The sequence below is a fragment of the Microplitis mediator genome, chromosome 6 (genome assembly GCF_029852145.1).
Source record: "Microplitis mediator isolate UGA2020A chromosome 6, iyMicMedi2.1, whole genome shotgun sequence".
Taxonomy (NCBI): domain Eukaryota; kingdom Metazoa; phylum Arthropoda; class Insecta; order Hymenoptera; family Braconidae; genus Microplitis; species Microplitis mediator.
The window spans coordinates 5,850,104-5,874,927 of record NC_079974.1 but is presented as its reverse complement, the minus strand read 5'-3'; the positions used below and the strand labels follow the sequence as shown (position 1 = coordinate 5,874,927).

The 24,824-nt window shown below is 31.4% G+C and overlaps 2 protein-coding genes across 7 annotated transcripts in view; both read right to left on the bottom strand.

Annotated features, from left to right (window-relative positions):
• LOC130669308 (neurocalcin homolog) overlaps positions 1 to 24,824 on the bottom strand; it is a 131,687-nt gene that overhangs the window by 33,508 nt on the left and 73,355 nt on the right. Inside the window, exon 2 of one of the 3 annotated variants that reach the window (XM_057472109.1) lies at positions 7,435 to 7,693. The exons of the other annotated variants lie outside the window; for them this stretch is intronic. The gene's annotated coding sequence lies outside the window, so the exon portion shown is untranslated. The remainder of the gene's footprint in view (positions 1 to 7,434; positions 7,694 to 24,824) is intronic. 3 annotated transcript variants of the gene reach the window in all.
• Positions 8,506 to 24,824, bottom strand: part of LOC130669309 (neuronal calcium sensor 2) — an 89,536-nt gene continuing 73,217 nt past the window's right edge. For all 4 annotated transcript variants that reach the window (XM_057472111.1, XM_057472110.1, XM_057472112.1 and 1 more), the window contains 2 exons: positions 17,003 to 17,131; positions 8,506 to 9,112 (listed from right to left, as the gene is read on the bottom strand). In XM_057472111.1, the coding sequence (XP_057328094.1) occupies positions 8,936 to 9,112; positions 17,003 to 17,131 (306 nt within the window). In that variant the 3' untranslated portion in view covers positions 8,506 to 8,935. The remainder of the gene's footprint in view (positions 9,113 to 17,002; positions 17,132 to 24,824) is intronic.

Genomic DNA, 24,824 nt, shown 5'->3' with positions numbered 1-24,824 from the left:
GCTCCCGGCGATATAAGTGAGGCGCGAGTAACTCCACCAGGAGAGGGAAATAAGACTTTAGGCCTTAAAATTAGGGAGGGAAGTGCGTACTTTCGACTAAGGTATAAAGAAAAAAAAATTTTTTTGATTGTTAGTTCGCCTGATGAAGCTGAAATAAATCAGCGAAACGTTGCAAATTTTATAACATAACATCTTCACTTATTGTCCAAATTCCCAAGATTAAGTTATTTGAAATATTTCGATCATGGACGAGAACTTAAATATTAATAGTATTTTAAAATTATTGAAATATTTGAAAAATCAAATTTTCTTTTGTATTTTCAATAATTTGATGAACTTTTGTTTTATAAGTACAAACAAAAACAAATCATTAAATTAAATATCATACTCTTTCCTTGGATCAAAAAAAAATATACTCGTTTTCGTGATGTTCACCGTGATGTTGCTCCTTGCTTAAACAAATTTTATATTTAATTTAAAATGAATGAAAGCTATAATCAGTAATAAGAGTTCTTTAATATAAATTATTTCAGTGTCTATTACTATATAAAATATCAATCAATACGTTGTTGTACAGTTGAAATAGCTCAGGACATATCAAATAAGACAAAAGAGTTCTAAATAAATTAAGGTAACTCGTACTAAATTCTATAAATAGTCATACACTTGGTATTTTTTCTGTTTTTGAATGAAATAATTTTATTAATTATACACCTTATCACCTCCATAATGAAAGGTCGAAGTCACTCAAATTCATCTCATTTTAACTTCGACTACATAATTTCCACTATGCATTATAATGAATTTCAGAATAAAAGTTCACATACATACTTATAATTTTTTTTCTGCCCACATTTATTCAACTTCTGAAGCTACGAGTTTATAATCTTTATATTTAACGTTTTCTGTTCTTAAATTTCTATAAACTGCATTTCTTTTAAATTCACTTTGCTATTTTTAAATGCAAGATCTGTTGCTATTTATAAAAATGACTTTCAAAACAGTTATTATTTCGATTGTCTTTGCTTGCTATTAGTACTGTCAAATGAAATTATTTGAATTTTGTATTTCGTACAATGTAACTGATGAATAATTTTTCGTTTCATTGTTTATTTTGCAATGAGTAACTTTTTGTGGCATATTTACACAGAAAAAAAGGTTGACTTGACCCAAGATAACTCTTGTATTTATTTTTTATATTCTTGGTGTAACTAGTTACGCTTTTTCAATTCTAAAACATCTTCTTCGACTAATATAATAAAAATATTGAATCAAGTCTATTCTGTTTTCCCTTAAGAAAAAAAAAATTATTGAAGCAACACTCTTCTCTGTTTTAATTTGTGAGCGTATTGCCGTACCTCAATATTGATAAATCTATATATGTATATAGATTAGGGTGCTCCAAAAAAATCGAAATTTTTTTTTCAGCTGTTGTAAAACGGTTTCTATATATCGAAAAAAAAATCCTGTCAAAAGGACGATTTTTTATTTCAATTTTGAAAGGTAGCGCTCGCTCTTCGAATTTTCTCATGCTAATAGCATGGGAATTTCACTTTTTTTATAAAAAATCCTATATCTTTACTTGACGTCGAGGAAAAAATTCGAGTCGTGAATAATTTATATGAAATTTTATGCTCTACAAAATTGTCAATGAGCTCATAAGCTCTAAAACGTACGGTTCAAAAGTTACAGGTATTTAAAGTTGATGACTTTTTGAAAATCACCATTCCAACGGTATTCACACCCTAACTGCTACTCTCATCGAAAGTATCAAACAAAGGCTCTGTAACGAATTTCATTTATTACAGAAAGGCTTTAAAAACATCAATATAAATTTTGTACTTAAAGATTATTTAATATGTTTTATAAATACTTTTTCATAGAAATTATTATTTTCTGCTTGTGTGACATGAAGATAATAAATGTTTTTACTAAATTTACTTTGAATAAAACTCAACTACGATCAAAATTATTATTTTAACGTATTTATTATACTATTATCATATTTTTCATTTATTTTTGAATCGATTTATGTAAAGATCACAACCAAATAATTGATTTTTAAAAATTTATCAACTTCAAATACCTGTAACTTTTGAATCGTACATTTTAGAGCTGATGAGCTAATGGACAATTTTGTTGAACATAAAATTTCCTACAAAAATATTCATGACTCAAATTTTTTCCTCAACGTCATATGAAGTTATGAGATTTTTTATAGAAAAAAATAAAATTTCCATGCTATTAGCTTTTTCTACAACAGTCGAAAGAAAAAAAAAATCTGTCTATCGGTTGACCCTACGGGCCAGCCCTAAAACTTCCCGCTGTTTTCGAGCTCTTTGAGATCGAAAATTTTGTCGTGAATACATTTTCGAGCACTTCGAGCTCGAAAATACTGTTCTATACCGTGCTTTTCGAAAAAAATAGTTTTTACCATTTTTTCTCCAACGATATCTCTCAAACGAATAAATCGATTGAGACGGTTGAGGTGGCAATCGACGCGTTTTTTCAAGTTCTAAAGCTGATTGAATTTTGAATTCGATTTATCGAGTCGTTTTTGAGATATTTCAAAAAAAATAAAAAATAAATTTTTTTTAATTCTTTCGACAACGGTTTCTCTTGAACGAATGAACCCATTTTGATAGTTGAGGTGGCATTCGACGCGGTTTATAAAGCTCTAGAGCCCAGTCCATTTTGGAATTAATCCATCGAGCACATTAAAAGTTATCAAAAAAAAAACATTTTTAAAAAAATTTCATTTTTGGAATATCTCTGAACCAGCCCTACCGATCAAGCTCAATTTTCTTACAGCTTCAAGATATTGACAAGCCGCGTCGAATGACACCTCAAAGATCAAAATCGGTTCATCCGTTCAAAAGATACAGGTATTTACATACGTACGTACGTACACACATACATACACTCGGACATCATTCTGAAAATACTCAGAATAGCTTCCTAGGACCTCAAAACGTCGACATCTGATGAAAATTCGATTTTCGTAAATCGGACCGAAACCCATAACTTCCCGAATTTTTGAAAATTTACAATTTTCTCAGCGGGAAGTTAAAAATATCGATTTTTTCTGGAGCACCCTAATATATATATATATATATATATATATATATATATATATATATATATATATCAATATCTCACAACAAAAACTTTTTTGTGTTGCGGAAGAATATTTACTTTCAGTTTGAGAACACAATTTTTTCGACTCAAGACAATAATGTTTTTTCGGAATGAAAAAATTAAAATCTTGCATGAAATAAATTATAAGCTTGAATCACGTAAATCTTAACAACTTAAAACGTACAATTTTTCATTTGATATAAATATCTTCTCAGAAAATATAACTGCTTTATTCAAATAAGATAAAATATTTTGAATTGAGCATTTTGTTTATCAAATTAAAAGAAAAAAAGTTTCCTTCTTGAAAATATGTACAGTGTACATTGTACACTACTAACAGAAATTAAGAGATATAAAAAAAAATAGTAAATTTTTCAGCGATTTTCAACATGCTGTAACTGAAAGGAAAATGGCCGTACAGCAAAGGAAAAAAAGCAAATTGTAGCTTTAAGTTTCTAGTTTTCAGATCTGGCCTTCAAAATTTTTTATCATGCACGGTTCCAGAGTAATCCTAAGAAAACCAGCGCAAAAAAAATTTTCCAAATTTTTGCTTGTCTTAAAAAAGGTCTATGAGCGTCAATAAATTTTTTTTGATAATCTACTCTTATGACTCTTTTAGGCAATTTTATGCCCTTTAATTTGCCGCCCTCAAAAAGTCTACGACGATCTGGCGCCGAGTGATCACTGATCAAAGCAAAAAAGTCCATTCTGGCTTTGACAATTAATAACTCGGGACAAATTAGTCGTACAGAGAATGGAAATAGGGTTTTGAAAACTGCAAGACATCCTCTATAAGACACAAATAGTAGCTATTAATGAATGAAAATTTTTTCGAAAATAAGGTTGTTGATTGAAAATAAGGTAAAAACTTGCATACTAAGGGATATTTGGAAATCTTGGTATAACATTAGATATAACGCATAAACAAAAGATAACGTCGGTTTTTTTTCCAACCTCAAAGTGTCCCGAAAAAACCCTGAAAATTTCAAAGCGCTGCCATTTTTTTTCTCAGTGCTCCGAAGCTTTAAATTTATCGATTTGCCAAAAATCGCATAATGAGCGATTCTTTGATTTTTGATCATTTCTTCGATGTCAGTTGGTTTTTTTTTAGCGACAAGCTTTATTTCTTCAATCAAAAACATTAATTATTGGAAAAAATAGTAAAAAAATTTTTTTGAAGAAATTTGATTTTCACGAAATTTTTTTTTTCGAATTCTTTCTTCCTTATCATCTTCACATTTTATTTTCTTAACATCGAAATCGTTTTGATGATGACGAGAAAGAAAAATATAAAAAAAAACACAAATTTCTAAAAAAATCAAAATTGAAGAAAAAAAAAAATTTTTTTACTATTTTTTCCAATAATTAATGTTTTTGATTGAAGAAATAAAGCTTGTCGCTAAAAAAAACCAGCTGACATTGAAGAAATGATCAAAAATCAAAGAATCGCTCATTATGCGATTTTTGGCAAATCGATTTAAAGCTTCGGAGCACTAAGAAAAAAAATGGCAGCGCTTTGAAATTTTCAGGGTTTTTTCGGGACACTTTGAGGTTGGAAAAAAAACCGACGTTATCTTTTGTTTATGCGTTATATCTAAAGTTATACCAAGATTTCCAAATATCCCTTAGTATGCAAGTTTTTACCTTATTTTTAATCAACAACCTTATTTTCGAAAAAATTTTTTATTCATTAATAGCCACTATTTGTGTCTTATAGAGGATGTCTTGCAGTTTTCAAAACCCTATTTCCATTCTCTGTACGACCAATTTGTCCTGAGTTATTAATTGTCAAAGCCAGAATGGACTTTTTTGCTTCGATCAGTGATCACTCGGCGCCAAATAGTCGTAGACTTTTTGAGGGCGGCAAATTAACGGGCATAAAATTGCCTAAAAGAGCCATAAGAGTAGATTATAAAAAAAAATTATTGACGCCCATAGACCTTTTTTAAGACAAGCGAACATTTGGAAAATTTTTTTTGCGCTGGTTTTCTTAGGATTACTTTGGAACCGTGCATGATAAAAAATTTTGAAGGCCAGATCTGAAAACTAGAAACTCGAAGCTACAATTTGCTTTTTTTTCTTTGCTGTACGACCATTTTCCTTTGAGTTACAGCATGTTAAAAATCGCTAAAAAATTTACTATTTTTTTTATATCTTAATTTCTGTAAGTAGTGTATTTATACTCTTGATTAGATATGACACAGTTTAAATATTGAATTCTTTTACGCAGGAACGTTTGTATACATGCAGAACATATCATACAGAAAATTTACGTGAAGTGTTTCCCACTTTTTCAAGAAAATTACAATAGGTAAAAAATTAAGAAAGGAAGCTTTTTAATTAAGACTTTACAGAGAAATTGAGAATAATCATCGGATAGCCTGAACTGAGAATCGAACCCAGACTAATTCCTTTACGCACTGAGTGCTCTACCAGTTACGTTATTTAAACCTATGCCAAATTCCGTTCAATTTATATATGTCCGGTGAGCCACACAAACAATCAAACAGTGGCATTTTTAGATACTAAATGCTGCGCGGAGAAATTATTCTTGTTTGATATACTATGGTGTCATAGTAAAACCAGACTATGTTGGCTACCTGACGGAAATTAAATTAAACAGATTGCAAAAATTACTATGACTACAGTAAAATTCACAATAGACAGTAATTGTTGATATAATTGTTGTAAATTTCACTATGACCGTGGTAATTTTTGCATGTGTTTGTTTTAATTTTCTTCAAGTGGCCAACATAGTCCGGCTTTACTATGACACCATAGCATTTCCAACAAGCATGCTCTTTCTGTGTGTGAAGCAGTAAAGTATGTGTACGCGCAGAATATCATACAGGAAATATGTATGAAAATACCTATTTAATTTTGTCTTTTGACAGTTAAATTTTTTTTTTTATAATTTTCCCGATCGAAAATTAGAAGAAAAAAAATTTCATCTCGAGTCCATTTATATTTTTAGCAAACTCTACACTACTGTCACTTTAGTATAGTTTAGTAACCTTTCTCAAAAAAAAATTTGTGTTGGGCTGAGCACAGTTGCCATTGGTTCAATATATTTACGTCCCAACACAACAAGTGACATAGATATTGCTTACTCTTGAATTGAGCACTTTTTGTCTTTGGCTATAATCACAGATTATCTTGATTCAAAATTAATTATTTTTAAGGTAAACATTTTTTAATCTTTGAACAATTGAATTCATCCTTAGGCGAAAAATCTATTTACCTTCAAGAAAATATTTCTTAATCCGTAAAATATTTTTTATGTCGGCTTAATAAAAAAGAAAATCTCAAATGAAAATGACTAAATTTTAAAGAATTTAATTTTTGAACTAAGAAAATTATTGTTTCTATTTCAAATTGCAAAAAATATTCTTACGGCAGCAAAAAATTTCTTACGTCAAGATATCCTTTTTTTCTGTGTAATGGTGAGAACAAAAAGATTTTCTTTAACAAAACTATTTTTTACTTTCTCATTCGAAAAACAAAAGTCAATACTTATTTTACTTTATATAAGTTTATATTAAGATTAAAGTAACAAATATTAGTTCATTATGAAAACACAGAAGTAGTTGTGTTATTACATAAATGGATAGCTAATTTTTTCGGACGTCAGATATAATATTATGCCATTTTTAATATGCCACGATATTTCTGTTCTTAACTTTGTTAAGCGATTCTGAAATTAGACAACAGAACCAGAATAAGCTGATAAGGCAATAGTGAAAGAAATTTACCTACAACTGACCTACATAATCATTAAATTGTAAGAATGCCTATAATTTATATCGCATGACTTGAAAAATATTTTGCTTAAAAAAGAAAATTTTCGTAACAAGGCTTTTTTTATGTTAAAAAGTTTAACAAACGTTTTTTTTTTTTTTGTAAACAGTCTTTATGCTTTATATAAATGTTCAATATCTTTTACGAAATATATTTACTTTTTATCCCAAAGAAGACTGTAACGAAAATTAGAGTTAACGAAATTTCTTGATTTACTAGAATTTCAAAAGATGTTGAATGTAGATTTCAAAAACATTTATGATAAATCAATAAGAAAAGTACATCGTTAACTCTAACCAAGGTTTAAATGGTTTGAGATTACATAATTAGTGAATTATTTCAATGAATCTTAAAAACAATGAAAAAAATTATTTGAGCAATCGGAAATTTTTTTTTTAGACCATATATTATTGACCAGAGCCCGTTATCGATTAGAGATATAATAAGTTAAGTCTTATAAAAACAAAATAATGAGTCAGTTGAATTTATTACGCTTACCTTATTGATGACCACTAAAGACGAGTTAAAAGTTTACACAAATCGGGCATTAGAAGTGCTATTTATCATGCACTTTAATAACTATACGTGTGAGTTGATTATGAAGAATCATGTATTTATAATTCTCTAATTCACTCACAAGTTATCACAACTAGGAAAAGAAATAGGATATGAAATTGATTCGACTATTTCTTATAACATCGTGTTAGAAGTCATAAATTACAAGCATATGGAAAGCGTTGAATTCTTGAAAGTACCACTGAAATACATTGGTTTGTTTTAAATAAAGTAACCTGATGAAAATTCATCATCTACTACTTTTCGTGCAGGTAGTTATTTACTTCTTTTCCCTTATTCTCTTATTTTAACATGCATTTATAGTTTAACTTCTATGTTTGTATTAATATGACATTTTCGTACGAAAAAAAGTGCAAAATTTTCTTTGATTTATTTTATGTAAAAAATTTAATAAAAGCTCATTCCATATATTGGTAATATTTTATGAGCACTTTGAACTACATAAAATATTTTAATTATCTATCTAATTGTTACGGATATCGAACAATAAATAATATATAGAAGCCGGGAAAAACAATGTACATTAAAATTTGGTAAGCATGCATCTGACAGCAGCATGATGAAACACAATAAATAAAAATGAAAGAATTACTCGTCTCAATATTAAACCGTAACTTGGGTGAACAAAAAATATATTTGAAAAATTCCATTTACTGGCTTGGTGATAACACAATTACAAGATTTATGAAAAAAATGATGAAAATACCATCAATAGTGGTGAAATTATTATTATTTATTATTATTATTATTATTATTATTATTATTATTATTATTATTATTATTATTAATATTATTATAATTTTTATTATTATTATTATTATTATTATTATTATTATTATTATTATTATTATTATTATTATTATTATTATTATTTTATTATTATTATTATTATTATTATTATTATTATTATTATTATTATTATTATTATTATTATTATTATTATTATTATTATTATTATTATTATTATTATTATTATTATTATTATTATTATTAAATGGATAGTTGTTTATTTTATATGTATTAGAAAAAGTAGTAAGTTGATAGTAATACTGTCAGTGCAATAGAAGTTTCAAAAGTTTAATTAAGTTAAATTAAGTATCGAATGAGTTAAGTGTTGTTTGGAATAAAAATCGATACAATTTTCAATGGTTTAGAGCTTATTAACTCTAATCCAATACATCATATATAAATGATATATTATCACATATCGTTAATACGAAAATGCGGGTCAACACATGTCCGTGAATTTTTCCGCATCAATGAAATTGAATAGCTCCACTACACAAGAACAATATGCTAAAGAAACGTGCATGCAACATCGACAATTATGTTTCGTTCTTTGGAGCGGTTAGCATTATCACTGAATAGATCATGAAATTCTGATGTGAAATTTCAATTATTAGCTGACTGAGATGCGTTAAAATTAAGGAGCCAACATCTTGGAAAGTTCCTCATCCTGGAGACATCCTTTGAGGAACTCATCCTGCGTTAATTGACCGTCGTTGTTCTCATCCATTTTTGCGAAAATGTTCTTGGCTCTTTCTTCTGCACTATCTGCTGGCCGGTTACTTGAGCATGCACCCAACATGTCGTAAATTGCCTAAGAACAATAAACAATAATTATTACGAAAATGACAAGAGAACATTTTGTAGGTGTTATTTCTTTTAAAAGTATAGTTATTGTAGAGGGTCTCAAGTTGAAATTTTAAAAAAGTTTTGTTCCAATATTTTATTATTTTAAAACTGCCAATTGGATTTCTGGGCACCATAAATTTCTATGGAGAGTTCATTAAGAACATTGCGGAAATTTTGTCGCCACTTAACAAAATACTGGGAAGTCCGAAAATCAAACGATTGCAATCTATCAAATAGACAATCGAATTGCAAAACGCCTTTGATGCAGCTAAACGATTTTCCGCTGATGCTACACCTCGTGCACCCAAGAGCAGACGTCGATTAGGCAGTTTTTACCGAAGCACAAAATCAGAATCAGCGCAGTTTTTCAACAACGCGTTGATAACGTCTAACAACCGTTGGCATTCTTTAGCCAGAACTTACAGCCATTGATTCAAAAATTATCGACCTGGGATCGATAATTATAGCTGACCTACGAAGCCGTAAGCCATTTCCGGTCAATGTTTGGAGTTCAGCCTGTACCGGTCTATACCGATCACAAGTATAGAACATATCAATTTTGACGGTAAGGACGGTATTAGATGGTTCGATTGGGGCGGTAAATAAAATGTAAAATTTTATACTGATTGTCGTAAAAAATACGCAGTCACAAAAAAGTATGTAACTATATCTGTACTTCCAACACCTCCGAGCTGTTCTAAACTTTGAATTGGCTTGAATAATCAGAGAGCCTAAAGGTGCGGAGAGTAGAAAATTCATCAGGGCCTGAACAAGTGGATAATTGCTTGTTCGAAATCTAAAAGATAACGTGGAAGAAGCTCCTTTTAAAGTACTGAGGAGAAGTTGCGTCTCACCATTTATCTTAAAGCAACTTGGTTACCAGTCATAGGAACTGGTACCACGGGGGGCCTTTTTAGGCCCACTTCGACCAGAGTTTCTTTACTTCCTGAGACAGTAGTAGTGTTTGGCCCAAGAGTGGTATGTACTAGTGGTGGCTGTGGTTAGATACCACGCGCATCGAGGATTTTTTTATTATACCTCCGGATAATGTCCACCTTAGTCGTCACTCGATTATGTTTTCTGGCAAAAAGTGTTGTCTGGGTCGGGAAAGGGAATAACCTTGCAGCGCGTGTACGCCCGAAAGGGCGTGGAAACGGCCTCCCACAAAACGTAGGTGGACTTCGGTCCCGTCACATTAATTAATTGCACCTCTAACACAATTTATTTCATCTTCAAGCTGTATATATAGTAGACCGGTTCAAAAAAATCGACTATTTTTTTTTTTTCAAAACCCGCAGTGAAATATCTTCCTAGTCATGAAAAAAGAAGCCTGTGAAAACGGGAGCTCTTAATATCAATTTTGAAAAGTCGCTCATCGTAAATTTCTATTTTACGTTTAAATAACATGGGAAAAAAAAATTTTTATTTTTTTATTTTTCTAGCTCGGCATTCGCACGTCATATAAATAAGTCCATAGCATATTCTTGTAGAAAATTTAACGCTCTACAAAAAAGGTCTCTTATCATTTTTTGATAAATCCATCCATTCGAAAGTTATCGGAGCTGGAAGTCAAATCTATAATAAATTTCCAGATCTTTTTACTTTTCCAGCAAAACTATCAGACTTATCAAAAAATGTCATAGGATCTTTTTTATAGACAATTTTATTCCCTACAAATTATTTTTCATGAAGTTCTTTGAAATACCGCATTGTTTTCTAACTATTTTCATTTTAATGCCAAGCTCGTAAAAATAATAGTCTTCTACTCTATTCTGAGAACTTGAGATTAAAACGAAAATAACTAGAAAACAATGCGGAATTTCAAAGAACTTCATTGAAAATAATTTGTAGGGAATAAAATTGTCTATAAAAAAGATTCTATGACATTTTTTGATAAGTCTGATAGTTTTGCTGGAAAAGTAAAAAGATTTGGAAATTTATTATAGATTTGACATCCAGCTCCGATAACTTTCGAATGAATGGATTTATCAAAAAATGATAAGAGACCTTTTTTGTAAAGCGTTAAATTCTCTTCAAGAACATGCTATGTACTTATTTAAATGACGTGCGAATGCCGAGCTAGAAAAATAAAAAAATAAAAAAATTTTTTTCCCATGTTATTTAAACGTAAAATAGAAATTTACGATGAGCGACCTTTCAAAATTGATATTAAGAGCTCCCGTTTTCACAGGCTTCTTTTTTCATGACTAGGAAGATATTTCACTACGGGTTTTGAAAAAAAAAAATAGTCAATTTTTTTGAACCGGTCTAATATATAGATATGCAAAATGTTGCAACATGTAAAAATTAATTTAATTTCAAGAAATTGTGTTTTTTTTGTTTCTCATTTGTTTTATCAGAAATTCGGAAATTCGCAGTGTCCAGCAAGAACATTTTAAAACTCAACTCTTAAATCATTGTTGAACGCATATGCATAATATATCTAGTATACTATTAGACCAATTGAAAGATATAGAATCGGTAATTAAAGTTAAGGCTCGTTACCATAAAAACGCCACAATGATTTTTTTTCGTGCCAAACGGTAAACCTTCAGAATCTTGCTTAATCGATGATCATGAATCAGGTCTATAAAACTGGCAGTGAAAAGTGTGCAGAAACCAATGCGATTTGCGCCAGAATTTGTCGCTAAATAGTTGCTAATTAGTTGCTGTAAAGCCGATTTTGTTGCTCAAACCGATTTCAAGAAAATCAAGTTACTACTAGCTTATGCGTAAGATAGCAGTGAACTCGCAAAATCGGTGTTGCATAAGACGACTGATAAGTAGGAATTTGTTGCTAATTTGTTGCTGGAAAACAGTAAAAATCGCATCGAATAATTGAGAATCAGCTGAACCTAACCACCAAAAACTAATGATTAAAGTTCCTACAACCTTCACACGCATTTTCAAAAACTAGGGACGGTCATTAATTTTGTCGCTGCCCCTAAATCAACTTACTAATACTGAAAGAGCCAGCAACGGAATAGAAATAGAGGATCAAGAGGTCCTAACGATCAGCAATTGAAAACTGTTGGCCCTGCTATGTTAACCGGTGGTTTTTATGGACTAAAAGCAAAAGTTGATTTTGTTGCTGCTCATAAATAGACTCAGAAATGATAAAAGAGCCAGCAATGACATAGAAATAGAGCATCAAGAGGTCTTAACGATCGGCAACTAAAAACTGACGGTCCTGTTATGTCAACTAGTGGTTTTTATGGAGTGAAAGCAGTAGTTTGTTTGGTTGCTGTTCACGAATAGACTTAGAAATACTGAAAGAGCCAGCCACAAAATAGAAACTCAACATGTTTGACAATGACGTGGCCCTTTAAATATTTCATTTATGATCTAAGATGTATTGAGCCACACTCGAAGAGTCAGCAACAAGTTTGCGAATAAAAATAGGCTCGATTCACTAACAAATTCTCGCATGATAAGAAGCATGCCAGCTTGATTTTCATTTGACAATGACGTCATTCTTCAAGAGTTTTGTCAAAAACTGATGTCATCCATCAAACTTTTTGTTGCTGGTTGATGGGTATTTAGCAACGCTGAAAGACTCAGCAAGAAATTAGCAAAAACAAATTGGCTGAGTCAAACTGTGGGCTATCTAAAAATAGGACGATGCCAGTTAAATGTTTGTGTGACATTCCCCGTCATCATGAAATTAGAAGGTAATAATTATCTGAGTTTATCAATGAGTTACTTGATGATAGGAAACACGCCAGCTTGATTTTTGTTCGAAAATGACGTGGTACGTCAAACATTTTGTTGCTTGCCCAATGAGTTTCTAGCATCACTTAAAAACTTAGTAAAAAATTAGTAAAAAGAAATTGGCGGGGTTAAACAGTGGGTTACCTAATAATAGGGAACATGCCAGCTCGATTTTGGTTTGGCACTGACGTGTCCCGTTAAACGATTTTTTGCTTGTCTAAGAGAATATCATTAGAACTTGGAGAGTTAGCAAAAAATTCGCACGGAGAAATCGGCCGTGTTAAAAAATGTGGTACAATTTACAGGGAACATGATAGTCCAACTCTCGTTCGATTATGTTTTGACCCACACAATATTTTGTATCTTGTTTAGATGTAGTCTAGTTCAACTTAAAGGGTCAGCATCAACGCGGATACTACACATGGTTATGTCTAAAGATCGGTTGTCATTACTTCATTCTGATTAGCACCGCTAAATACTGTAGTTTATCACCTGTTCTTACAGTAGCGTTTTGAGAGCACTTGTGCATATCGGTTGGTACATTATTATTCAGGCAAGCAGGACACAAAATAGGATTTTCGACATCTATATGAGTGTTTACATTCGACTCATCATCAGGATTCAAGTAATCATTAGTTTCATCATTTTTTAGATCATCATCAATAGTTTGATTAATTTTGGCCTCTATAATTTTCAGCTCGCCATTTATATATGTAATATATTTTTAAATGTATTCATCCACTCTCATGGGCAATACTTCATTTCTTAAAAATGAATTTTTAGTTAAATTGAAATCGATTTCAACATAAGCGCTGGAAGCAGGTATATGTCTAAAATTAAATTTATCCCTTACAACGCATGACCATAATGGCAAGTCTGTTAGACCTTTTAATAACTTTTCTTGGAATGCAGGCATGAAATGTGCATTTGTCCTATCACCTATCTGGTTTTTTCCTATTATTTTAATTTCGTTCATAATTTCCACACCTATTTCTGACCAGTGGTTTGTGTGTTTTAATTTCTTTATCTAGGATTTATTATCACTTTTGCTGGAATCGGCACTACTCTCGTCTGTATCATCTCTATCGTTTCTTTGTATAGAATGAAAATCATTAACCATTGAACTTGCCACACTGCTTTCAGTTGGTTCTTGAAACTCAGAAATATGTTATAGACATAAATTATAATTATTGCTTATAATAGTTTTATAACAATGAAAATCAAGGTGGTTAACATAGCAGGGCCAACAGTTTTCAGTTGCCGATCGTTAGGACCTCTTGATGCTCTATTTCTATTTTGTTGCTGACTCTTTTATTATTTTTGAGTTTATTTATGAGCAGAAATAAAATAAACTTTCACTTTCAGTCCATAAAAACCACCGGTTAATATAGCAGGGCCAACAGTTTTCAGTTGCCGATCGTTAAGACCTCTTGATCCTCTATTTCTATTCCGTTGCTGGCTCTTTCAGTATTACTGAGTTGATTTAGGGGCAGCAACAAAATTAATGACCGTCCCTAGTTTTTGAAAATGCGTGTGAAGGTTGTAGGAACTTTAAGCATTAGTTCTTGGTGGTTAGGTTCAGCTGATTCTCAATTATTTGATGCGATTTTTACTGTTTTCCAGCAACAAATTAGCAACAAATTTCTACCTATCAGTCGTCTTATGCAACACCGATTTTGCGAGTTCACTGCTATCTTACGCATAAGCTAGTTGTAACTTTATTTTCTTGAAATCGGTTTGAGCATTAAAATCGGCTTTACAGCAACTAATTAGCAACTATTTAGCGACAAATTCTGGCGCAAATCGCATTGGTTTCTGCACACTTTTCACTGCCAGTTTTATAGACCTGCATATATGTAGGCATGAAAATGAAAGCTTATTTGAAGAGCTTTCAGATGAATATTTTACCGATAGTCAATAAGTTAACACTTTCAAAAGATATTGAAAAAAGAATAAGTGAAAATATGAATTTTGGACATTTTGAAAATTTTAAAATGCTATTACTCTTAAAGTAATCGACCGATTGAGCTCATTTTCAAACTCAATCAAGGTAGTCACCCACAAAATACGTATGCCAATTTTCAAGGCAATCGGTTCAAAATTGTGGCTATAATCAAAGTGAAAACCTACATAAAATTAGTTTTTATAATATTTTGTAAATGTTCAAAACCATTTATCTCATAGAAAAAATGGTTAAATCAATGAGCTGCATAGTGAAAATTGAATGCAATCGAACGAGCTTTACATAGAACGAACAAAAATAAGCTATCTCTTTCCGTTTAAACGTTACATCCAGTTGAATTAGTAAGCAATTTTTTTTTGAAAATTTGACAAAATTTCAATTAACCATAACTTCTAAACTTATTGGCCGAATTGGCTCATCTTCGAACTCATCCAAGGGAACCGTCCATAGAACAAGTATACTAAGTTTCATCAAGATCGGTGGACGCTATCGTTGGAGAACGGCGCGTTATATCCTATATATATATATAGTGAAATGTGGAAAACCATGTCCTATCTTCGGCCCATCATACATATCAACGAGTTATTGATGTGTTTATGCGTTAATACGTCGTAAATTCGATTTAAAGAAATTAATTTAGGATTAATTAATTAATTTAAATTACGTCGTCCAAGCCCGAATCCAACCGTTTGAGTGTTGTTTATGCGAAAGTATGAACGTTTATTGATTATTTGCATTTGATTTTTTTTTTCAATATCGCGAAATGCCACTGAAAGGGCCCTGATAGGCAACTAGCAAGCCGTATTGACGATTACGACACGGACGTGGGCTGAAAAATTGTATTTGGTCACGTATAGATTACTGCTTCCAACTTTGGCTACAAGAAGTCCGTACTGCTGGAGCAGATATGACTTGAAGCAGCTCAGGGGGCTTGTTGACTGTTATACAAGCCTGACGGCTGACTGTCGATGGTGTATCAAATCAATAATTAATCCAAGGATCTTTGAGAGTCAACTGCAGTGCCATCGCCGATACGGATGAAGAAGACGGAACCAAAGTGAACCGACAATTCCAGCTTGGATAACGACGGATACAGTTGAACTCCATTAATTCAGATTCCATTATCTCGGTCCTCATTCGTAGACTAAATGTCCGAATTAATGGAGTTCGACTGTATTTGTACGTGACTTCAAGTTACTTTGAGTAAGCCGTAGTAATTATTCTTACCATAACATTTAAAGTTAAATATGACTGTTTTTTTGTGCTATATGAATAACGAACGTGGTATTGAATGTGCAAGTATTGTTCAATTCAGCTAATAAAATCGACACTTTGAGAATTTGAACCATCGATCAATAGTTACTTGTGTTGATTCGAAAAATTGTTAATTTCGTTATTAATTCGATCAATTATTAAGTTATTGTGTCAACCAATCGTAACTTGTATAATCAATCAATTGTTAATTTTTAATGTTGATCAACGAAGTTTTTGAATTACCATGTTAATTAAATTTCGAGCTAAGATACGTTGTAGCGGTATTATTGAGTGCGATTACGCATGTATTGACATAAATGAATTCATTGTTATTATTTTTTTAATTACGGAATGTATTTTATTTATTCGCCGTATTTCGAATGTCTTCCCTTGTCAGGTGAGTAGACTTCACTTCCAGTAAGTCCCCGATAGTGGAAAACTCGGTAAAATTATATATAAGGGAGAGGGAGGCAAAACAGGGTGCCCCAAAAAATTTATAAATAAATTTTTTCTTAAATGTTTTTTAAAAATTCCAAAATAAATTTTGTAAATATAATTAAGCATTGTTTTGAATTTTTCTTCATAGTTTCCGAAAAATTTTGTTTTTGTAAAAAAATAGTATAAAGTCAATTTAAGTTTTATTCTTATCAATTTACAGTAACAGAACTCCTAGTGTCAAATGACTTCAAATGTATTTCAATAATCATTTTGAAAATACTTACAACTTTTAAAATTTAATGAACTTCTAATAATTTTTTAATCTATTACTTTAAGCTATTTTAATATTCAACGAAATTTTTTTACGATTTTAACGAAATTTTACACTGAACTGAATAGGTTTTATAAGTAAAGTATGAATTCAGATGGCTATATGTAGCGGACAACATAGAATGATTTTTTAAAATCTATTATATTTATGTACAGTACCTGAACAATTTTAGTCATTTCTTGAATATCGATAACTCCGTTTCCATCGACATCGTACATGCGAAACGCCCATTTTAACTTTTCTTCAGGCGTACCACTGGATGTTACATCAATTGCCAATAAAAACTCCTGAAAGAAAAGGTATTGAATTAACTTCGCAAAAAATAAACTAAACACAATTGAAATTTATGGACTTTTGAAGTTAAAAGAATACGTCCTGGTCTGAATCCTATTATCCTTCATAATGTATGCATCGAGTGAATAGTTTGCTAATTTTCGACTCATAAGTAGAAGGATCCAGGATCGAGCCCGAGTGATAACACATGATTTTTTATTAATAAAAAAATTAATATGCACTGAATGGTTTATTCTACTAATTTACTAACAATAAAATCATGTTACATAGTAATATTCACTTTAACTTCAACTTTTGAGTGTGATTACATTAATTATATAAAGTTTTAGATGATGATATGAAACTTCATATAATTTTAAATAATTTACTATGGTTTTACATAAGTCGACAATTTAAATTTTTGTTCCTGAGCCATCATTAAAAATGGCTAATACTTTCGATAATGAACTTATAATAAACATTAAAATGAATTACTTGAACTAATAAAATATTTTTTAAAATCGGTGTTGAAAAGTTTGTGACAAGACGTTCGTCATATCTAGTAAATACTTATTATTTAAACCATCCGCGTGGCCGTTCAGAGATGTACCTCTCTTTGTTGCAGGTTATCCAAGGACCCGTAGTCAGCTAGAGAAATATTCGTATGAATATTTCTCCAACGAGAGCCATAAGTGATGTGTTTACAGCCCAACCCATACAAAGTTTGGAAATCGGCACTAAATCGGGCCATTACTGGGCGAAGAATGTCGATTAATGGCTCAGCAATGGCAACTTTTATTGGCCAATAAACAGGTCATAGCCGGAATGATAACCTCGGCCCATTAATGGCACTCGACTATCGGCCGATTAATGGTAGCCAGCAATCAGCCAAGCAAGCAAATAAATTTAATTAAAAGAAAATTTTGTGAACAAATATCCGAGTTTTGGGAACAAGTGAACAAGCCGAAGCATCAGCGCGAAACTGATAAGTGTACGACTGTTTTTTTTTTTTGTATTAAATAAGTGAATTGCGTCTCGTGTAATAATAATGATTAATTAATTAATGACGCGTTATAATGATATGATACAACAATTTAACGCGTTACCGAAATAAAATATTATTTTTATTTTATTTTATTTTATTCGGCATTTTCTGAGAATTGCGGATTATCTCTTTCTCATTCGTTGTGACAGCCGAGTCTTGCTGTGTTAGATACTCTGACGCCACCAGTCGAGTATTCCGTTAAGAACTACGTTGTATGTGTGTTCGAAAAATAAGATAAGTTTATTTTATTTCGTCAACCGATTGTTTTGTTTTGTTTTGAGTGCGAACTAACTTAGTCTTTCGATTAAGTACGAGTATTTGTTTTGTTTATATCGAGTCAAGCCAACGACGGCAGTTTATATTTTGTTTGTAACCGATAACTTTTGTGATACCGATCAATTATTTCGTTTGTTTAAAATACGAATAATTATTTGTGTTAATTCTGATCAATTATTTATCGTAATCTTAAGTGCCTGAGCTTTCCCCGATCCGCCACCCTGAGTCGATTTTGAATAATTGTTATTTGGTGAGTATTAAATCACCTGGCGCCCCGCTTTAAATATTTTGAACAAGGTTGCCAAATTGTACGTGTACTCGGACTTCACTCCGGTAGATCCCCGGAGGTGAAAAACCCGTTACGAACTATATAAATAATATATTACACACCTAGGGCAGTAAAGTAAGAAATGTCTCAGCTTCGCCTCGGCCAACAATTACATGTGATCTGAGTCTTTCTTATTTACTGCCCAAGGTGTGTATACTATTTTTCTCCTCGTCCGAAGGAAAGAAAATTTTATATAAATGCCTAAATAAAATAAGATATGAATTTTGGTTTGATCTAATTATATATAGTTATACATACAATAACTGTCTTCAAAAAAAAAAAATCCCTTATTTTGAAACAGTCTAATATTCATATACAATTAACAAACCCCCAACTGTCCTCCATTTCTGATTTGGCTTAAATAATCTGATTGTCTCACAGCTCGAAAAATAGAAAATTCATCAGAGACTAGACAAGTGGATAATAGCTTGTTGGGAACCCGAAAGATAACAAGTGGAGGAAGCCTTTTACATCGGGTATGGGGAGAAGTTGCGTCCCACCACTTATCCATAAGCAACCATGTTGACCATCGCTGAGAGACTGGTACCACGGGAAGCCTTTCCAAGCCCACTTCGACTATAGTCTCTTTATTTCCTGAGATGGTAGTAGTGTTTAGCCTACAGAGGTAGGACTCGTGGTGGCTGTGGTTAGATACCACACGCAATGAGGATTTTGATTATACCTCCTGTTCATGTTCACCTTAGTCGTCACTCGATTATATTTTTCGGCTAAGAGTATCGTCTGGGTCAGAAGATGAGGATGACCCCGTAACGCGTGTATGCCCAAGAGGGCGTGAAAACGGCCTCCCGTAAAACGAAAGTGGACTTCGGTCCCGTCACATTAGTTAATTAATATAATTAACAAACAAGTTAAAAAAATTAAAACATTTGTAAACCTCTGATTGTTGTGAATATTTAAAAATTGAAAAATAATTTCTGTTTAACAGTAATTTAAGATGGACAAATAAAATATATCCAAGTTGAGGGGCATGGTAAAATCAAATTTTGACGTTATTTAAATATTGGGATAAATATCAATCACCTCTCCCGACTTGAATATACAGAGAGAATGTTTTCCAGTTTTCAAAACCCTACTTCCATTCTCTGTACAACGAATACGTCCGGAGTTATTGATTATCAAAGCCAAAATAGACTTTTTTGCTGTGATCAATGATAACTCAACGCCAAATCGTTGTAGAGACTTTTTGAGGCCGCCAAATTAAAGGGCATAAAATTTTCTAAAAGAGTCATAAAGTCAGGTTATCGAAAAAAATTTATTGAAGCCCATAGACTTGTTGGAAGACGAGCAAACATTTTGAAAATTTTTTTTCGTCGGTTTTTTTAAGATTACTCCGGAACTGTGCATGATAAAAAAACCTGGGCATCGGTTGGCCCTGCAGGCCAGCCCCTAAACTTTCCGCTGTTTTCGAGCTCTGAGAGCTCGAAAAAATTAGTATAAATACATTTTCGAGCTCTTCGAGCTCGAAAATACCTTTGTTTCTTTTTTCTTATGAGCTTTTCAAGCTCAAAAGGGTTACGGTTTATGTTAAAATTTAAAAATTTATGAATGAATGTTTTTTAGATATTTATTTACAATTATGTTAAAAAATTAGCTCAAAAATAAGTATTTACGTGATACGTTGTATCTACATCGTGTAAGTATATCGTGATACCAGCGAACAGGACGAATTTTGAGCAATCACTTTCAATGACTTATATGAAGAAGAACATATTAGTTTTGAGTAATTCTGTTCAGTAATTATGATGTTGATCAATGGAAAAAGCAGATATAGATTTTAAATTTATTATTCTGTCAACAATATTTCTGGAACGAATTATCTGATTGGGACGTTCTTGGCAGCAATCGAATGCTTTTATCGAGCTCTAGAGCTGATTAGATTTTGGAATCGATCGATATGATAGATTCCGAAATATCCACGAAAAACGGAAAAAAACAATTTTTTTCCATTCTTTCGTCGACGATATCTCTTGAACGGATTATCCGATTGAGACGTTCTTGGTGGCAATCGAAAGCTTTTATCGAGTTCTAGAGCTGATTAGATTTTGGAATTGATCGATCCAACAGTTTTCACAATATTAAAAAAAAACGAAAAAAAAATTTTTTTTTTTCGTATTTCTTAAATATCTCAGAGTTTATTTGACTAAATGGTCTAAAATTTTATTGAAAATCTAAGTTCAGAAGATATCTTTCGAATGCCGCAAGAACCATCTAATTCGGTTCATTCATCAAAAAGATATGAGAGGTTTACATCCACACACACACACACACACACACACACACACACACACACACACACACACACACACACATACATACATACATACATACATACATACATACATACATACAGACATCGCTCTGGAAAAGTCAGAATAGCATCCTAGCACCTTCAAATGTCGACATATGATGAAAACCCGGTTTTTGAAAATCGGGGTGAAACCAATAACTTCCCGAATTTTCAGAAAATCGTCGATTTTCTCCGCGGGAAGTTAAAAATTTGAGGTCCAAATCTGGAAACTAGAAACTTGAGCCTACAATTTGCTTTGTTAATTTTTTTTTCTACGACTATTTTTTACCGAGTTACAGCATGTTGAAAATCACCCAAAAATTACAAATTTTTTTTCTATCCCTTAATTATTGTGACCAGTGTATATTTCACGTATTTATCTTAAACTATTGTTAAACAGAAATGAATTTTTACTTTTTGAACATTCACAACAACCAAAGGGTTTTCAATTATTTATTCTTCCCAACTCATCTATTTTTGTTTTTTATATAGGCTTTATATAAGAGTTGTTTTTCTATGTCCATTAAGTACTTAGTAAGTTCTCTTTTCTCTTGATGCTAGAATTTCTAACCATGTTTTAGGTTGCGACTCGGGTTTAAAAAATGACCAAAGATCATTTTCAAATCGGCCAATTGACAAGGACATTTCTGCTTTTACAATACTAGTTGACATTAATGTGGCTTTTATTGTTGCTCTAACAAAATGTAAGTCAAATAGATCTAAAATATTTTCTACATATAGTTAAGTCTACAAAAGAAAGGGATTTTCTCCCACTACTTGGCTGTGATGAAGTCCATGAATTTGCACTAATGAGCAAGTGTAATAATGACTTAATTGTAGAAAAATGGTGGGAGGATGAAAGATCACTATTTTACGGACTTAACAATATATACTTTTCCATACATGCGAATTGAGAATGAGAATTTTATAAAATTATAGATCAAGTTGATGCGTTAAAAGTAAGGTTATATTAAAGAACCTATTATGAATTGAACATAATAACACTAAAGAAGTTTAATTACGTTCAGAAATACTTGTGCTGGTTTAATGGAGGCTTTACAGAGTTGTAAAGATTCAAATGAGGCTAAATTTTTAAACTCGAGCAAATATATACATACACTTTTATATACTCATCACTGAGAAGTGTATACGTTTCATTTAATTGAAAAGAACAAAAAACTGTAGCTGATACTACCAGATGAGTTTATAGCACTAACCCAATGAAAATAATACTCAGGTATTGATTGTGTTTTAACATAATGAAAAAATATTAATATAAATCTCATAGTGAATAAGTAATCATTGAAAATCTTAAAAATTTATGCAGACATTGAATGAATTGTTAACATTTTACAACGGCAGGTATTTTCAGAGATAGACTCAGTGCAAGTAGTGTACAATGAAACTGTTTTCAATGTTATTATTTTTTATAAAAATAATGTGATGTTGGCTACTTTGAATTCATAACAGCACAATCCCATTCATTATTGTTCGTATATCATGTCTTAGCTGAAGAACGAACAAAACTACTGTTATTCTCCTGTTCGTCGATGCGACAATCAAAATATAATACAATGTGGTAATGCTTTTAACTGCGATGAAGTCAGAATTGGAAATTCAATAATGTAAACTGGCTGACATAACGTCATCCATCTATACTAAACTTTTTAATATCGACAGTAATTATTTTCCATTCCTATATAATATATATATATATATATATATATACACAGTGTAAACTCTATATTGGCAGTGCGCGACGAAAACGACATCTGTCGACCGCATTAAATCATCCTCAAAAAGCACAGAGAGAATACGGAAAGTTTTTATAAACAAATAATTAAAATTTTTAAAGATTGCGAAATATATGAGTGATACCACATTTGAAAGGTGGAAAAATATAGAGTAGATTGTACTGAAAAAAATAAGTATACAAAATTTTAATAAATACAAAATAAATATTATTTTGAACGACATAAGGTTAGCTTGTAATAATAATAATAACAACAATAATAGTCATGATAACAAATGAGTTAAAATAATTATAATTATAATTTTTTCAAAGTTAAAATTATTAATTTGCATTAAGTAAAGGAATTAAAGTGATTTCAATTATTCGTAATTTTAAATTTTAAAACTCAATAATTAAAAACACTTTGTGATAAAAATTTGTAATTTAAAAAATTCCACGTAATAATTTTTAGCCAAAGATGAACATCATGGATGGAGATGTATAAAACTTGCAATTACTATTTCTGTCAGTATTTTTGCAATTAACAACACAAAAACTACTTGTTCTTATTTTTTAACACTGCTTTCATTTAACTATTCACACGACAAGTGCGATTTAACGCGTATTTTATCCACTGCAGGCGCTACAATCGATTCGATTGTCCCCACCCTATACTCCGCACCCTGCCAATAACGACACTTAAGGGACCGTGCATTTTTTGATGTTATAGAGAGTGGTCGTTAAATGGAAAGAAAAAGAAATTGCATAACTTTAACGTTCTAACATGTGCATGTGTATTATACAAATAACAACGCTTATTGCGTATAGTTAGTTATTTTAGTCTGATATTTTTTGCTACACCAATATTCTAATTGTAATTTATTATAAATTTTACTCATATCACGAGATACTGTCGCGTCAATTTGATTGAATGAAAAATATTTTTCCAACAATTTGGCTGCATTAAGTGCTTCGTTGATGTTTGGTGGAGGCTCAGGGTCGTCTGTCTCATCTTCTTCATCCACCTGCTGGTTCTCGATATTTTTCACAGAATTTAAAATTTCTCCATCTGTCAATGAAACTGTGGTAACCAGACTGTCGTCAACTTCTATGTAAGTTTGTAAATTTTCGGATAAATTTTTAGGGACGTTAAACTGTTTAACCCACTCAGTTAAAGGAAGGTCTTCACATTCAAACTCTGATTCGTGATCTATTTCATCACTTGTCGTATAAAGTCCAGCATGGCGAAAAGAGTGCTAAATCGTTGTTGCTGTGACCTTTTCCCAGGTTTTTGATAAAAAATTCACTACGTGCAGCATATTAATAGATGTTTTGCCCTCAGATTCGACCAATTCCATTAAAAAGTTTTTTCAGGAGTAACTTTTGAGGCTTTTAATAACGCTCTGATCCATGGGCTGTAAAATACTTGTTGTGTTTGGTGGAAAAAACGCTAACTCTATATTGCGAAAATTAGATACGAAAGGGTGAGCAGGGCAGTTGTCCACAAGAAGCAGTATTTTTCGTCCCTTTAATTCGATATCCCATCTTCACAATTCCGCTTCAAAATTTTGACTGGTCATCCAGGCTGATTTATTAGCTTTATAAGTCACTGGTAATTTTTTTATACCTTTAAAACAACGTGGATTTTTAAGTAGATTTTTTTAAAAATCTAACTATTGTATTTGTCCTCATGGTCGATTTTTCAAGGAATTTCGTTATAAACTATCATAATTAGTTGAGTAGAGTTCAAAAATACCATCCGTTAAAAAATTTATATATATATATATATATATATATATATATATGTGGTTTCCCCATTTTGGTAACTTTTTTTCAAACGGTTTCAACATTTCGGTAACTTTTATACATTTTGGTAACGTTACCAAAATACAATTTGCCGAATTCAACATTTCAGTAACGTTACCAAAATGTATTTTTTGATGGATCCAGCATTTTGGTAACGTTACCGAAATGCAATCAGCTAGATTCACCATTTCAGTAACGTTACCGAAAGGTAT